The sequence below is a fragment of the Lynx rufus genome, unplaced genomic scaffold (assembly GCF_022079265.1).
Source record: "Lynx rufus isolate CCGP_SWC_20201006 ecotype Redwood Valley unplaced genomic scaffold, mLynRuf1.p SCAF_2, whole genome shotgun sequence".
NCBI lineage: Eukaryota > Metazoa > Chordata > Mammalia > Carnivora > Felidae > Lynx > Lynx rufus.
In genome coordinates this window covers 208,187,727-208,202,808 of record NW_025814834.1, presented here as the reverse complement: position 1 = coordinate 208,202,808, position 15,082 = coordinate 208,187,727, and the positions used below count along the sequence as shown (strand labels likewise).

Genomic DNA, 15,082 nt, shown 5'->3' with positions numbered 1-15,082 from the left:
AAATGATATGAACTGCGTCGAACACGAACAAAATCCACTCCAAAGATATACACACACGCACACTATAAACACACAGATGGAAGCAGCCAAATGGACAGGGAGGGAGATGGGTGGCTGGGCAGGAAGGGACTGGAAAAGGGAAGCTCTGACCGTCCCCAGGAATGAGGTTCACACTGGAAAGAATCGCTTCGGGGAGCCCGTCTGGATATATTGTAAGGATCCAGGATGAATTCTTTGGAGAAGGAGTAAACCTGCATCCCGCCTTTGACTTGGCTGTGCAAAGTGATAAGGCTGGCACGAGCATCCCGGGGCCCTGGAAATGAACCTGCCCGAACTCTCGCCGCTCTCGACCAGGATAAAGCAACTGGTGGGTGCGGTTCCATGTGAGGGAAATAGATCACGTCATATGTGATGTCTGCTATCGTGAAGACGGAAGAGCCAGCTGACCGAATGACAGTCCGTTCTGCATGTCAGCTGGTGACAGCTCAGAAACAGTTTTCAGCCAAGTGGGAGCTTAGGGACTCACAGGCCAGGATGCTGAGATGTATCTGTGTGAGCTTATTTTATTAAAAAAATTTTTTTAGGGGCGCCTGGGTGGCGCAGTCGGTTAAGCGGCCGACTTCAGCCAGGTCACGATCTTGCGGTCCGTGAGTTCGAGCCCCGCGTCAGGCTCTGGGCTGATGGCTCAGAGCCTGGAGCCTGTTTCCGATTCTGTGTCTCCCTCTCTCTCTGCCCCTCCCCCGTTCATGCTCTGTCTCTCTCTGTCTCAAAAATAAATAAACATTAAAAAAAAAATTAAAAAAAAAATTTTTTTAATATTTTTGAGAGAAAGAGGGAGAGCGAGTGTGAGCGGGGGAGGGGCAGAGAGAGCCGGAGACACAGAATCCAAAGCAGGCTCCAGGCTCCCAGCTGTCAACACAGAGCCCGACGCGGGGATCAAACCCACGAACTGTGAGATCACGACCTGAGCCGAAGTCGGATGCTTAACTGACAGAGCCACCCAGGGGCCCCTGTTTGTTTGTTTTTAAATAATTAAATTTTTTTTTTAAAACGTTTATTTATTTTTGGGACAGAGAGAGACAGAGCATGAACGGGGGAGGGGCAGAGAGAGAGGGAGACACAGAATCGGAAACAGGTTCCAGGCTCCGAGCCATCAGCCCAGAGCCTGACGCGGGGCTCGAACTCACGGACCGCGAGATCATGACCCGGCTGAAGTCGGACGCTTAACCGACTGCGCCACCCAGGCGCCCCTAAATAATTAATTTTTATATAAGCTCTGAACTCAATGTGGGGCTTGAACTCAACCCTGAGATCGAGAGTCGCATGTTCTACAGACTGAGCCAGCCAAGTGCCCCATTCACTGCTTTCTGAAGTAGATCCTTGAGTGGTTATTGCAGCAAAAGTCTGTTACAGGTAAAAGTGCTCAGTTTGAAAATATCTGTGCTCTTTTCTCTTGAATGATACGACTGTTCTTTTTCTTTCTTCTCTGGCTTCTATTGTTGTTTTGTGAGGTCTCCACAGTCTAGTCGCTCTTTCTTTGTAAGCAATCTTTTTCTTCTTCCCTTTTAAAGTCTTCTCTTCATCCTGGCAGTTCTACAATCTGACTATGGTGGGTGTGGGTGAGATAGTTATGCTGCTCAAACATGCTTCTTGAATCTCAGGAATCAATTCTGGAAAATTATCAGCCAACAAACTGCATCTCTCCCCTTTTCTCTTCTTTTGGAGCTGGTATTAGGCAACTGGTAAGCTCTTAACTTCCCTCTCCATCTCTTGGCTCCTTACCTCTCCATGGTGCACTGTTGGTAATTTCTTCACATCAAAATTTCCAATTCACGATCTCTCTCTCCAGCTTCATCTAATCTGCTATTTAACTCATCCAACTAAGGTCATCCCAATGACCTTGGTTTTTCACTTCTAGAAGTTTCATTTGATTTATTGTCAAATTTCCCTGTCTTTCCCCACCCCCACCAGTGTCGTCTTCTTTTGCCTTATTTATAATGTTTTAATTTAGGTCTTTAATAATTGTAAACCTACTTATTTTTTCAGAGGGTGCTCCTTCAAACCATTCTGTCAAAGACTGAGGGTCTATTCCTGGTGTTTGTTGTTTCTGTGACTTTCCCACATGGTTGGGCTTTTCCTTGTGCGTTTCAGAAGTCTGGATCATGGGCTCATCTTTAAGCTGGTCTTACATGTGGCCTGGATTGAGGACCTATTTTCTCCAGAGTAGTCTGGTGTCAGGTTTTTGACCTGGGGGTTCCTGGATCCTGCAGGTAGTATAATCATGACCCCTAAATCCCAGTGATACCTTATCCCGTGTCTCTGAATTCCCCAAAGCAACTTTTTTTTTTCCTCTCTCCAGTCAGGGCACATGCTTACTCTTCCTCCCTGTTTCTGCTTCCTCCTTGTTTCTCATCTCTGGAAATTTCCTTTATTTTTAGGAGTGCTGCTTTACAACTCTTTGTTCCATTTCGAAATGAATAGCACAATGATTGCTGGTGAGGAAGAGTCAGGGAAGACAGCGTTGATCAACCTGCTGGTGGCAATAATTCTGTGTGACAAACCCCGCCATCTCTTTGAATGAGTGGCCTGCCAAACAGCAGAGCCCCGGACTGTGGAACGGCCAAGACCCAGCCGCAGCCTGCGTCTTTGAACATCTCTGTGAGCATGAGTGTGCATCCACGGACCTTTTAGGCTAATCCCAGTTCACAGGTAACGACACATCATGAACTTGGTCTTCCTCCTCTCTGCCAATGATTTCTCCATATGAGTCTGCCACGTGGCAGGGGCCTCTCAGTGTCCTCTGGGATGCCGTGGAATTCTCAGAAACAACCCCATCTGAGTTCCCTTGCATTTTTAAAATGCGCCACACCACCCTGCTTGTGTATAGTTTTGGTCATTTTCAAAAAAGGGGACTTGTCCCTGACGGGATCCAATTTTTCTTTCTTTCTCTTTTCTTACAAGAAATTCTTCATCAGACCATTTCCTCCTGATTTTCATTTGAAAAGCACAAGGTCACTGAAATAGTAGCCCATTTCTGGCAGCTGCTGCCAGAAAGTCCATTCGTGTCTGGATGAGCAGAGCTTTTGCTCAGATAGCGTGTAAGCAGGGGTCTGAGGCTGGCCCTGTGCTGTCCGGCTATGGGGGTCGGGACTAGAGAGCACCTCTCCATGTGCCCATGTCCTCATCTGGAAAGTGGCCTGAGAATCCCTCACTTGCAGGGCTGTTGGGAAGGCTCCATGGGATGGGGTCTGGAAACCCCTGTTACAGTAGGTATTCACTGTTTGGTAGTTCCTTCCCTTTGTATCTTCGGTACCTAATAAATGCCAACAAAAAGGATGTAACTGGGCGGCATGCGAATTTCTCGCGAAGGAGGAGCAACCGCTCGGCTTTGCACCAGCCCTCAATGGAAGGCAGACTGTAGACCCTCCTGGGCCAGCATTTGCTGGAACCCACCCGTCACTGGGCATGGAGGAGCCCTTTCCCTGTGAAATGTGTGGCCCCTCTGAAAGTCACCACAAGATGGTACTGTGGTGCCCACAAATGTATCTACAGGACCCGGCACTACTCCAGGGACTTCCTGGAAATGCTCAGCTGAAAAATTAAAGGGACAAGTCAAGGGTCCCTGTGGGCGGTAGAGAGAGGACCGCTGGGGGAGTCTTCACTTACATCTGTGTGACTGTGGACAGGTTCCCTGGGTTCTCTGAGCCTGTTCTCTTGAGCACCAGCGATAACACGTCTCCCTCTCCCAGGCTGGCTGGGATGGTTGGTGACACTACATGGGAAGGGTCTGGCATGAAGGGCACTCGGTCAGCTGGCTTCACGTGGTGCAGTTCACCCGGCCCCAGGCCTGGGGAAGCAGAGGAAAGAGGCCTCCAGGCCACGCAGAGGGGCGGGTCGGTGCAGCCACAGGCGGGGATGCTGAAGGATGGGGAGGGAGTGTGGCTGGAAGGGAGGTCCCGTCTCATCCAAGATCTCGCCGGGTGGGGCTGCGGTCTGGCTGACCTCGGCCCCTGAGCCCTGTGCAGGTCATGGCACATGGGAGGTCCTCAGCAGGTCTCTGCTGACCGACGGACACAAAAACGCAGCAAGGAAAAGAAGCACCAATACCAAAGCCTCAACGCGGAGCCTGCATCCGGGTCCCATTCGACAGGTCAGTTCCCTGAGTTCTGGACCCTGCTCACCTCTCCAGCCTTACTTCTCCCAACTTCCCAGAGAAACCCGGGATCCGGCCGCCTGCCCTCCCCTGACCGTTCAGCTTCCTACCTGGGGATCTTCGCTATTGCCAGTCCTGGGATCTGAGGCATCCTGTCTTCCTCACAGCCTTTCAAGGCTCATTTTTTTCTTTGAGGCCCGCCACCTGCTCCCTGAAGCCGTCCCTGCCATCTGGAAGGAGAGGCTCTCTGCTCTGAACTGCTTCATGCTTAGGCCCTTGCGATGTGGCATCTGGTACTGTTATTTATGTTTTAAGGCTGGCATCTATTCTCTTAGCCAGACTATCGGGCAACTTGAGGGCGGCAAGCTTATCATCAGAAGAAGCATAAGAGATGCGTTCACGGGAAAAGGTTTAGAGTAGGATTCACCTGCGTTAGCATCCCAGCTTTGCTGTGTGTAACCCCAGATTACTAGCTGTGGACCCTCGGACAAGTCACTTAACCTCTCTGGGCTTCTGGCTCCCCATCCTTAAAAAGAGAAAATGCAATACCTGCATTTCCAGGTGTAGTAATGCCCACACCTTAACACTGAGATGGGTTCTGTTCCCACCTGGCACACAGTAGGTACTCAACGCGCCTCAGCTCCCTTCCCGGCTCCCCATCTTGGAAAGATGCTTTCTTGTTTTCGAGATGAAACTGTTCTCTATCAAACTTCAGCAGAAGAATGTGGCCGGCCGAACCCAAAACCATGTTCTCCACTGCTCTGTAAGCCGGTGATCCAGGCTCAACAACAGTCCCTGAAGCCTCAGTCTCCGGCAAGTGCCAGATGACAAACGGAAATGCAGCTGGGGACGTGTCGCCTGATTAACAGTCTCCCAAGTACCCAGCTGCTCGGGAAAGCTCAAGAGATCATGATCTCCAGACCGAGTTTCCGAAGAAGCCCCTGCTCCAACCCTCCCCATCACCAGGAGGCACCTTGGGAAGATTATTCCCAACCACGACATTGCCCTCATGGTGCCGGTTTGTAACTTCCAGTCGTGACCTTCCTAGCGAGGCAAAGGTAGAGACGTTTGAGGCTCTGAACCTGTGCGCCCAGCTCCCCAAAGGCGAAGATAAGCTGCTCTCAGACAGAGGAAGTGAGGGTGAAACAGAGGGTCTCGTTACCTGTGCAGCTGGCATCTCCACGTCCCCCCACGGAAGTGAGAGACAGGCAGTTGTGGCCTTATTCACAGCTCAGTTACCGCAACTGGGTCATCACAGGAGAACTTATAACAGTAACAGCGACAAAACTCGTGGTTACCGAATGCCAACTACTGGCCAGCCATTCTGCTAAGTGCTTTACGTATATCACCCCCCTTAATCTAGTCCTACTAGACCCGTTTCACAGGCGAGGGGACTGAGGCACAGGGACTAAGTGCACGCGCCTCTTTGCTGAGCTGGTATTCAGATCCAGGCCTGGCGGCAGGGTCTGAGCCTCCTCCGGTGCGGGGCCCTGCTCCCCTGCATCCGAACTTCCGGATTGGCTCAGGTCCCTATTCACAGGTGCCCGGTTTTGTGCTCCCAATGTTTTACATTTAACCCTGAGTTTCTGCGTTTGAGGCTGTATTTGCTGAGAAGTCCTGCAAGTCCTTTGAGGAGGGAGATGTGGATTTGCATAAATTAATAAATGGATGTCTGAGAAAATGAGTCGACAAAAGATGGAAGAAATAAAGAATAATGGAGAACCCTCGAGAGACCTGAAAGGTCAGAGTTCACACGGGGACACGCTGTGTTGGGGGGGGGGCAGGGACAGGGTCCTCAAATCTCAGACCCTGTCATTAAATCGCCAAGTATGGGGGACACACTGACCCCACAGGTAGGAACGTTTTAATCTTCTGCTGCAAAGCGGCCTGGCTGTTTTCTAAAAGACAGCAGTTTGAGGATACTGGCTAAGCAGCCTTGATGATCACGGACATCTTAGATACAGGGGAAAACCCCAAGAGTTTCCATTACAGAGTGCTGTGAACCGAGACGGTCAATTAATATGTAAATCAGTGGGACTTGGGGTGTTTTCTTCCTTGGATGGAATCCACACCCCCCCCCAGGAGTGCTCCCTCACTGCACATTGTCTGGATTCTTCCGTTGTTATTAAGCAGGACTCATACACAGGACCTATTTTATACAAAATTCTGAGGGGAGGCCTGGGGTGGCGGGGGTGGGGGAAGGAAACTGGGAATGGCCACTAGAGGGCCGATCTGGCCCATGAGATTGGGATGGTCATCAGGGCTGATCATGGCCAGGAAAAGGAACATTCCCAGAGACCGTCCCCTCCCCATCCCTGTGCTCACCATAGAAATTCTGGCAGAGAATCTGTTTTCCCAGGAGATTGGGCAGCGAGCAGGGACAGCTGCTCCATCTGCTTGAGGGTGACAATTATTGGTGAGCCTAATGAATCAGCATTCAGTTCCCAGCGCTGTCTCTTGTGAGTTGGCTTAATGGGACTCCGATCAGCTCTGGGTGCAAAACGGACACAATCATGTTTCTGAAAAGCCTAGGAACAGACCTGGGGATGTGCTGGCCGCCCAGGTGCTGCTGCAGCGCTCGGGGCTCCGTTGTGGTGCCAGCGGCCACTCTGGATGACATCTGAGCACAAGCAGCCTGAACAGATGCCCTGGGGCAGAGCCCGATGTCCCGCCGCCCACAAGCCACGGATGCGCAGATGAAGTCGACCCATTCCTAAGTTCCTAACCACTCCTGGGCAGAGTAGTAAGCTTCCTGTCACCAGAAGCAAGTAAGCAGAGGCTGGTAGGCACCTCTGACGGATGATGCCAAGGAGATCCCGTTTGTGTAGAGGTCTGAACCAGGCGATTCCAAACAATCCCTCGGAACCTGCGAGTAGGAGTCTGTACTTTCTGGTGTTCATGGGATGGAAGAATGAAGGCCTTGCTGACCGACCCCAAGAGGACGCTGTGAGATGCCCCTGGATCGTCGAACTATGATGGCCTGGAGTGTTAAGTGCCCCTTACAATGTTTTAATGCTTTCGAGGCTCAAACCACCGACCGTAACCATAGCCAGTTAGCAAGCATTTACTATGTGCCAGGCTCGTGCTAGGTGCCTCCTATGTGCTGTTTTCTCGATACATCACCATGAGGTGGGTAGCATTAGCTCTTACTCACAAGGAAGGCTTGAAGGATTTATGTACTCTGCACACGGTCACAAAGTTGGTAGTGGAGGCAAAATCTGAACCCAGGGCTTTCTGACCCTGAGCCCCGATCTTAACCCTGTGGTGTGGAGAACAGTGGCCTGCTGGGTAGTTGTTAGCAGAACCTTCTAGGGCTTTTCATAGAGCTACCCCTCCTCATTCCCCACACAGGTAGGAGGAGGAAAGCAGGTCTACAAATGGCTAGACCAGGCGGTAGGAAAGCCAGGCTGGGGAGACGGGTTGGTTTCTGGAGGCCCCAGAAAGGTAAGAGGACTCATCTCGTAGGGGCTGGTGGCCAGTCTGTGGGAGGAGCTGGGGCTCTGCCCCGTGGGTTGACGGTGGAGCAGGGAGGCCGGGCCCCAAGCGAGAGCAAGACCTCCAATCCTTGCCTTCTTCACACAACCATGACAACCCAGGTTCTGTGTGTGAATAAATGCATTTTAGCAGGTGGCAACCACCAAAGTTAAGGGTGTCTGCATTCCCAGGAGGATGCAAATGCCTTTCCAAGGGAGCCAGGGGCCTAATCTGCAGCCGAGCCTGGCAGGAAGACCCCATTCGTTTGGACGAAGGCAGCAAACAATCCCACGTTCTGCTGAATCATTCCTCCCCTGGGAGCTGCCATCCGAAGACGTTACTGTCCTAGAGCGAGGTCAGAAGCAGCGTGTGTTACAGCCTTGGAAAAATCCACGTGGATAAACTAATGGAAAGAGGGAGAAAGGAGTTCTTACTTCCTAAGGGCCCACCGTGTGCCAAGCACTGTGTGGTCACATCTGCTATATCAAAAGGCCAGCAGTGGGGTAGAGTTGAGCCCCGGGGCTGCCATATGCACATGACTGGACCCCTTCCCTGCACCGAGTCCCGTGCCAGGTGCTGGTGACACAGGAGAGGAGGACATGACACAGTCCCTGCCTTCAACCTCTTCACAGGCAAAACACAGCACTAACAGCTTAGTGCCACTCATACATGAAAGGAGAGAGAACATGCCAAGTGCTTTTAGCATCGTAAGTGTTCAATAAATAGGAGCCATTTAGGGGTGCCTGGGTGGCTCAGTCGGTTAAGCTTCTGACTTCGGCTCAGGTCAGGATGTCACGGCTCGTGAGTTCGAGCCCCGCGTCGGGCTCTGTGCTGACAGCTCAGAGCTTGGGGCCTGCTTCCGATTCTGTGTCACCCCCCCTCTCTGCCCCTCCCCCACTCATGCGCTCTCTCTGAAAAATAAACATTAAAAAAAAGATTAAAAATAAATAAATAAATAAATAAATAAATAAATAAACAGTAGTTATTAAATCCCAGGACCAGCCCGAGAGGCCTTGGTACCCTGCTCCAAGGTGGGTGACTAGCCTCAGGGCACCCAGAGAGTAACAAGCAGAGCCTGGGTTTGAACTCAGGCTTCCAGACTCCAGGTCCAGTGCTCCTTCTTTCTGTCATCCGCCTTGGCTGCCACGATCCCTTGCGTCTTGGAGATACAGGGAAGGTGAATGAATGGAGCCAGCTTACAGATGGAGCGTGGATGGGGGAGCCAGGCCGAGTGGATGCACGCACCCCAGGACCCAGAGCGCAGCACGCCCGGCAGGCTTCCGTGTACAGACTGAATACGCCGACAGGTGGGCTGGCTCATCTCAGATGTCTCGCTGACTACCTGCCCGGAGCCACGGGGCAGAGATAACATGGAATGCCTCTAATTAACTCCCCTCAAATCCTTTCGGAACGAAGAGGAGAATAGATGCATAAATAAACTGAAACAGAACTGATTTTCTTGGTTCATGAGGCCATTTCCTGGCTCAGTCTGCTGCCATGAGTCAGTCTGAATTGAGCTCGCTCTCCAACTACTTAATTTTTGAAAGCTTTTGATGCAAATGCAGAGAAAAACGAACAGTCTATCATGATCTGGGGCCCAGAGGCTCTCAGTGAGTGCTTGAATGGCGGTTCTTCTTGGCAACGGGCACTGCTATAGTCCCCCTGCCACCTGCCGGGGCCAGAAATACCCTTGGTTTGGACGGTCAGCCACTCCCAAAGCACATCCATCCCGTGGGCTGGCAGATGGACCGCCGGAAGTGGACGGTTCGTCTCTGGGAATTCTGGCTACGTTCATTTCCTGCCCAAAGGCACAAACACTTGTTGGCAGGTGCCCATTGTCTCGGTTTTGAGTGGGCAGGATCGGTGCACGCGGGTGTGGGGGTGCTGGCCGATCGTGCCTGCTGGGCACATGCCGGCTGGAAGCGGAGCGGTGCGGGGGCCGGCCCAGGTCTTGGGGGCTGTCGTCGCGTTCTGTAGGCAGCACTCACAGCAAACTTCCCGGCTACCGTCGTGTGCCTCATCAACGAATTGGCTACTAACACCTCCTATGTGCCAAGTCCTGGGTCAGAGGTGAACCTGAAAGACAGGTCCTCCCTGAGGCTGACCGCCCTCTAGTCCGGGAGAAAGACCAGTAAGCAGCTGCACAGCACAGTGTGGTGTGTGCGGGGACAGCCGGCTGGGGAAAGAGCGGGGGGAGAGGCAGCAGAGAGGCGGCCCCCCAAACAGAATGGCTCACACTTAGGACTTGGGTGCTGGGCATGAATCTGAGCTCTGCCGCCTCCCGGCTCTGCCTCTGGGCAAATCCCTTCGGCTCTCTGGGTCTCAGCCTCCTTCTCCGCGATTCTGTAAAATGGGACCAGGAATACCGCCTCGCCTCGTGAGGAAGCTGTGAGGATCAGTTAATAAAACTGTGCCATTAGGCCGAAGCACGGACGTCCCACCCTGTTGTGGCCCAAACCCCAAAGACAAGCAAACGCCGGCTTTATCCTCTGAGAGAAAGCAGAAACAGGAGGGCCCCCTGGTCACATCTAGTTCCCCAAATGAACGAGCACCTCCCGCAAGCTGCTGACTCCATGAGAATAGCTCTGTTCACAGCATCTGGAACACGGATGGCCGAAGATCCTGACACCCCGTGTGGCTTCCATAATCTCATGAGAACATGGCAGTTTTCCCACCGTGTGATAAACACGGGGTAACCCTGGGACTCAGGAGTGTGAGTGTGTGTGTGTGTGTGTGTGTGTGTGTGTGTGTGTAATTTGACAAGCCTGGCCTTCTGAAGTCTGGCTAGTTTACACCTTTTTGCAAGAAACACCTTTTCCTTCCTAACTGCCTCCGAGTCTGAGACTTCTCCCTCCACGAGGAGTACGGGGGAGGGGATCTCTGAGCCACATCTTGAAGGAGGTGTCTGAGCTGGCGCCATGCCTGGGGCTGGGGGAAGGCGGAGAGCCTTCTGGGCAGCACGAACGGCTGTAAAGCACGGGATGCTCTGACCCAAACAGACAGGAGCCGCCCTGAACTTGCAGTTGTCTTTCCCGGGCACGGGGGAGCTCTGAGGGAAGGGCAGCTGATGGGAATCCAAGGCCTTGCAACCAAAAAACCCTATTGGATGCACCTGGAAACGTGGCTTTGCCTCACACTGAGCCTTCCCGCAAAATGGAGAGAATCATCTTGATCTCAGGTTGCTGTCAGGGTTAGCGACCAAAATCATGAACATGAGCACGGGTCGGCCACTGTGGATGCAAGTTCCAGCGGCACCATTAGCAGCCCTGTCACCGTGGCCCAGTCGCTTCACCTCTGCAAGGCTTGGTCTCCTCATCTGTACAACGGGGTTAATTAGAACCTCATAGGATTATCGCTGAGGATTAAATACGGTACGTACAATATGTAGCTGTGGTGGGCATAGAGGAAGTGCCAATGTCTGTTAGCTAGCGAGGCGAGGATGAAGAGAAGATGATGACTGGAGTGAGTCAAACAGGGAGCAGCCATCAGCACACCCCGGCGCAATCTGGGTCTGTCTATTTCTGTCTGAAGACGACGAGCTTCCTTGGCCACACGACGCGTCCAAAACGCTCATCCAGAAGACAAGGGATTCCCAAGGGGGGAGTCGGTCCTTCCCGCTGAATACGCCGCCAGGCTGCTCTGAGAATCCGAATGACAGATGGAGAAAGCTGCATGGGCAGAGCATGGTCCAGCCCCCACGCACCGCTGCGAACTCCGAGCCACCTGCCTGGAGCCCCGGGAGGAGCAGAGCAGCCCTGGAAGTCTCGCTAAGCATCCGACTGCGTCGCGGGGGGCTGTGTTTCCTTCCACGTTCTAAGCCAACTCCTTACAGGAGATGGTGGTCTCCCCGTGAGGGCGGGACACTCAGGTTAAGGATGTCAGCCCCCACCAGGCTACTCTGTGCCAGGTGCCTTTCAGGTGACCGACACACTTCATCGGCAACCTCCGTGGCCATTCTGCAAGGCCCCACTTCCTGTCTCAGATGGCAGGTTCTTTCAACAGACTGGGCTCTTTGCTCCGTGGGCGGGGAGGGGCTGTACTGGCTTCCTCACTGCCACCTCCCCCAAAGCCCAGCACAGTGCCTGGCACACAGCAGGTGCTTAATGCGCGTGGACAGGTGGAGCAAATTTCTTTTCTTTTCTTCTTTATTTTTGTTTTTGGAGCGAACTGAATTTAAAGTAGTTCTGTTTAGCAGGTCTGAGGTGAGCTACTGCTTTGAGTGAATATATCCAACCAGAAGGGGCCCCAGATACTAATGTAAATAAAAGTTCTGGAGTCAAAGAAAGGTTTCAAGACCTTGGTTCTAGGGCAAGATACTTAGAGTTCCTTTTACGGAACCACGAGGCCCCCATCGAGAATATACAGGAATGACAACATCGGCCTGGGTCTCTGAGCGACGACGAGGATCGGAGCCCCTGCCCGCCCACAGTGGACAGAGAGCAGGGGTGAGAAGGGAACCTTTGTTGTGTTTCGCCTCTAAGATTTGGGGAATGTTTGTCACTGTGGCATAACCTAACCTATCCTGACTGATACAGTGTGAAGGCTTATAACTCTACACTTGAAGTTCAATTCGCTTAAACAGCATGCACTCTCTGTGGGCTTCATCCCAGGTGCAGGCAGCACAGAGGTTAGTCAGACGCAGTCCCTGCCCTCGATGGGCTTGTAGCCTAGGTGCCTCTTTGAAAGGATGCTGAGCCTAAGACAAGGGCAGGTGCGGCTGGGAGGGGCACCTTGTGAACACTGGCATGTCCCCCAAGCAGTAACCCGCTGCTGTTTGCAACATCACCCAAGAGAGGAGATAACGCTGTGAAAATGGTTAATTCTACAAGCAGCTTTTCTTGGGGGCGAGGGAAGGGACAATGAGTGGCAGCTAGGAGGCAGTGGGGAGGAGGAGGCTGGCGGAAGTGACTCTGGGATTTATTGCTACATTTCATTACTGGGCACCAAGGGACTGCAGAAAACAATTAGTGGATTCAGACGCGTTACAGCAGTTCCTTTTTTACATCCCCTAACTCAGATAATGACAGCTTTCCTGCAATTAGGAGAGGGTCTCCTTCGTGCACAGATTAACTGGGTGTTAAGCAGGGCTGCGTGAAACCAGACAGCTGAGCTGGAATGAACTAGATGTGAGGCCTCAGCTCCAGGAAAAGGGTGACTAACTCATTCACAATCACAGCCAGCTGCAGACTCGAAGATTCCCCCCCCCCCCCGCCCCCCGTCAATAACACAAGGCCAGGGTTGGAAGGGGCCGTGGAGGAAGCCGGGAGAAGGTGGGTGCAGGGGCGAGGTCACGGTTTCTTCACCGGGTCCATTTTCCAGGCACCACGTGCGTGGGGTGCCCTGATACAAAGTGCCGGCTCCCTTTCATAAAGCTTAAGACAGTCCCTCGCATAACAGAAATGCTCAGTGAGTGTCATGGGGTGCATACATGCTGGCCTTTAGGCATACTCTCACGCTTAATCCCCGCAAGCACCTCGATGAGCGACTGTCCTTTTCTGCCGTGTTTCGCACGAGCCAGGGCAGCTGAGAGAGGTTGCTAGGTGGCTTGCAGCGTGGTGGGTCTGGGGTTCCAACCAGACGCCCTGACTGCGGAGCGCGTATGTGCAGCCCCTAAGCCCGTGCAGCTTCTCAGCTGCACCCCCCCCTCCCCCCCCATCTCATGACCACCCACCGCAGCTCCTGCTGTGCCAGGCCTGCGGGAACCGGCGGGGACCGGATGGCGGGTTGTGGAGCCCTGGAAGGCCAGAGGCTTGCTGGGATGCTGCTAAGTGAGCAGGTGCAGGAGGAATTTGAGGGCCTGAGTGGAGGGCGGACGCATAACCATGCACGTGTGCGAGCGTACTTTTGTGGGCGCGTGTGTGTCCGTGTTTTCGTGTGTTTTACTTTCTGGTGTGGGTTAAAGAACTGTGGCCTGCAAGGCGCTGCTGGAGTCCCAGCCCTGGGCCCCCTGACCCCCCCCTCCCCCCAGGGGCTGCTGGCCGGGGGGCGTCACGCTCTCGGGATTCAGGACCTTTCAGCTCCCTTTTGCAGGTTGGTATGTTTTGTGTTCAACTTCCCATTTGTGGGAGCCATCAGGAGTTCCCTCACCCTCCAGAAAGAGAAAGGGAAACGGGTGGGGTGGGGTGGGGGTGGGGTGGTGTAAATGGCTCGGAGGCCTAGCTTTGGCAAGCGCCCCTCTATGTGGAGTCACCGAGAAGGCCAAGGGGGTGCAGTGGGTTAAACTGAGTGTGGCCTGCACACCCCTGGCACAGGAGCCAGCCGGGCCTAGGTTGGGAATCAGCCAAGACTAACCAAGGGACGGACCTGCCGGAGTGTTCGGGACCGGGGTCAAGGCAGAGGGTTCCCAGAGCTCTCTCACCCCCCCGTCCAGACACAGGATGGGACAGGACGTTAGCCACCTGAGGGGGAAAGTATCAGAACTACCAAGAATGAAGACTTGTTCATGGGGCGCCTGGGTGGCTCAGTCCGTTAAGTATCTGACTCTTGGTTTCAGCTCAGGTCGTGATCTCACGGTTCGTGAGTTCAAGCCCTGTGTTGGGTTCTGTGCTGACGGCACGGAGCCTGCTTGGGATTCTCTGTTTCTCTCTCTGCCTCTCCCCCGCTCACGCTGTCTCTGTCTCTCTCTCAAAAAAAAAAAAAAAAAAAAGAAAGAAAGAAAGAAAAAAGAATGAAGGCTTGTTCAGAGTCTTCTGGCCGTGAGTTCTCCCTTCTGAGCAGAGGCGAGATCAGACCAGGTGCACTTTGGACCGACGGGTTTCTGTTCTGATTCCTCCCGAACTCTCGTTACTCAGAGGGCTTCCCATCCTAGTGGCTCCCGCTTTTTTTATTATTATTATTATTTTATTTTATTAGTTTTATTTTTGAGAGGCAGAGAGAGACAGAGTGCCTGTGGGGGAGGGTCAGAGAGAGAGGGAGACATGGAATCGGAAGCAGGCTCCAGGCCCCGAGCCGTCAGCACAGAGCCCGACGCGGGGCTCGAACTCACGGACCGCGAGATCACGACCTGAGCTGAAGTGGGACACTCAACCGACCGAGCCACCCAGGCGACCCTCGCTTCTTCTTTTAAAATGCAGAGGTTTTCTAAAGAGAACGTGGACGACTCCTTGCTGCCAGCATAAAAAGGCCTCCCTTTTTCCTGCAGAAATCTGTGAGCGTCCACAGTCGGCCCTGGCAGTGCAGAGTTGAGCGCGACACGGTTCTTCCCCGCAAGGCGGGGGAGGCCGGCACGCAGACCCCCGCCCCTGACCCATGGTGGGGCTCATTCCTTCGCTTGGTCCACTTGTCACGTGTCCCTTTATGTGCCAGACGTAGGCTGGCCACAGGCTCGGGACGCAGTGACGAGGAAGACGAGGAAGCGGCATGCCCTGCCCCTGCCTGCACCATGGTTCCTGGCCAGGGGACCGGCTTCCACCACAGGGGGTGACTGACCCCCGCCGTGTAGGGCCCCGGCACGTA

The 15,082-nt window shown here is 53.4% G+C and overlaps 1 protein-coding gene across 10 annotated transcripts in view; it reads right to left on the bottom strand.

The window, feature by feature from the left end:
• The window catches only part of TMCO4 (transmembrane and coiled-coil domains 4), a 93,279-nt gene that overhangs the window by 22,574 nt on the left and 55,623 nt on the right, over window positions 1–15,082 (bottom strand). Inside the window, exons 14-15 of one of the 10 annotated variants that reach the window (XM_047082729.1) lie at window positions 11,007–11,266; window positions 8,565–9,703 (exon numbers count right to left, since the gene is read on the bottom strand). The exons of 6 other annotated variants lie outside the window; for them this stretch is intronic. In XM_047082729.1, the coding sequence (XP_046938685.1) occupies window positions 11,049–11,266 (218 nt within the window). In that variant the 3' untranslated portion in view covers window positions 8,565–9,703; window positions 11,007–11,048. Of the gene's footprint in view, window positions 1–8,564; window positions 10,014–11,006; window positions 11,267–15,082 lie in introns of those variants that run through there. 3 more of the 10 variants (XM_047082727.1, XM_047082728.1, XM_047082726.1) reach the window with 3 other exon arrangements.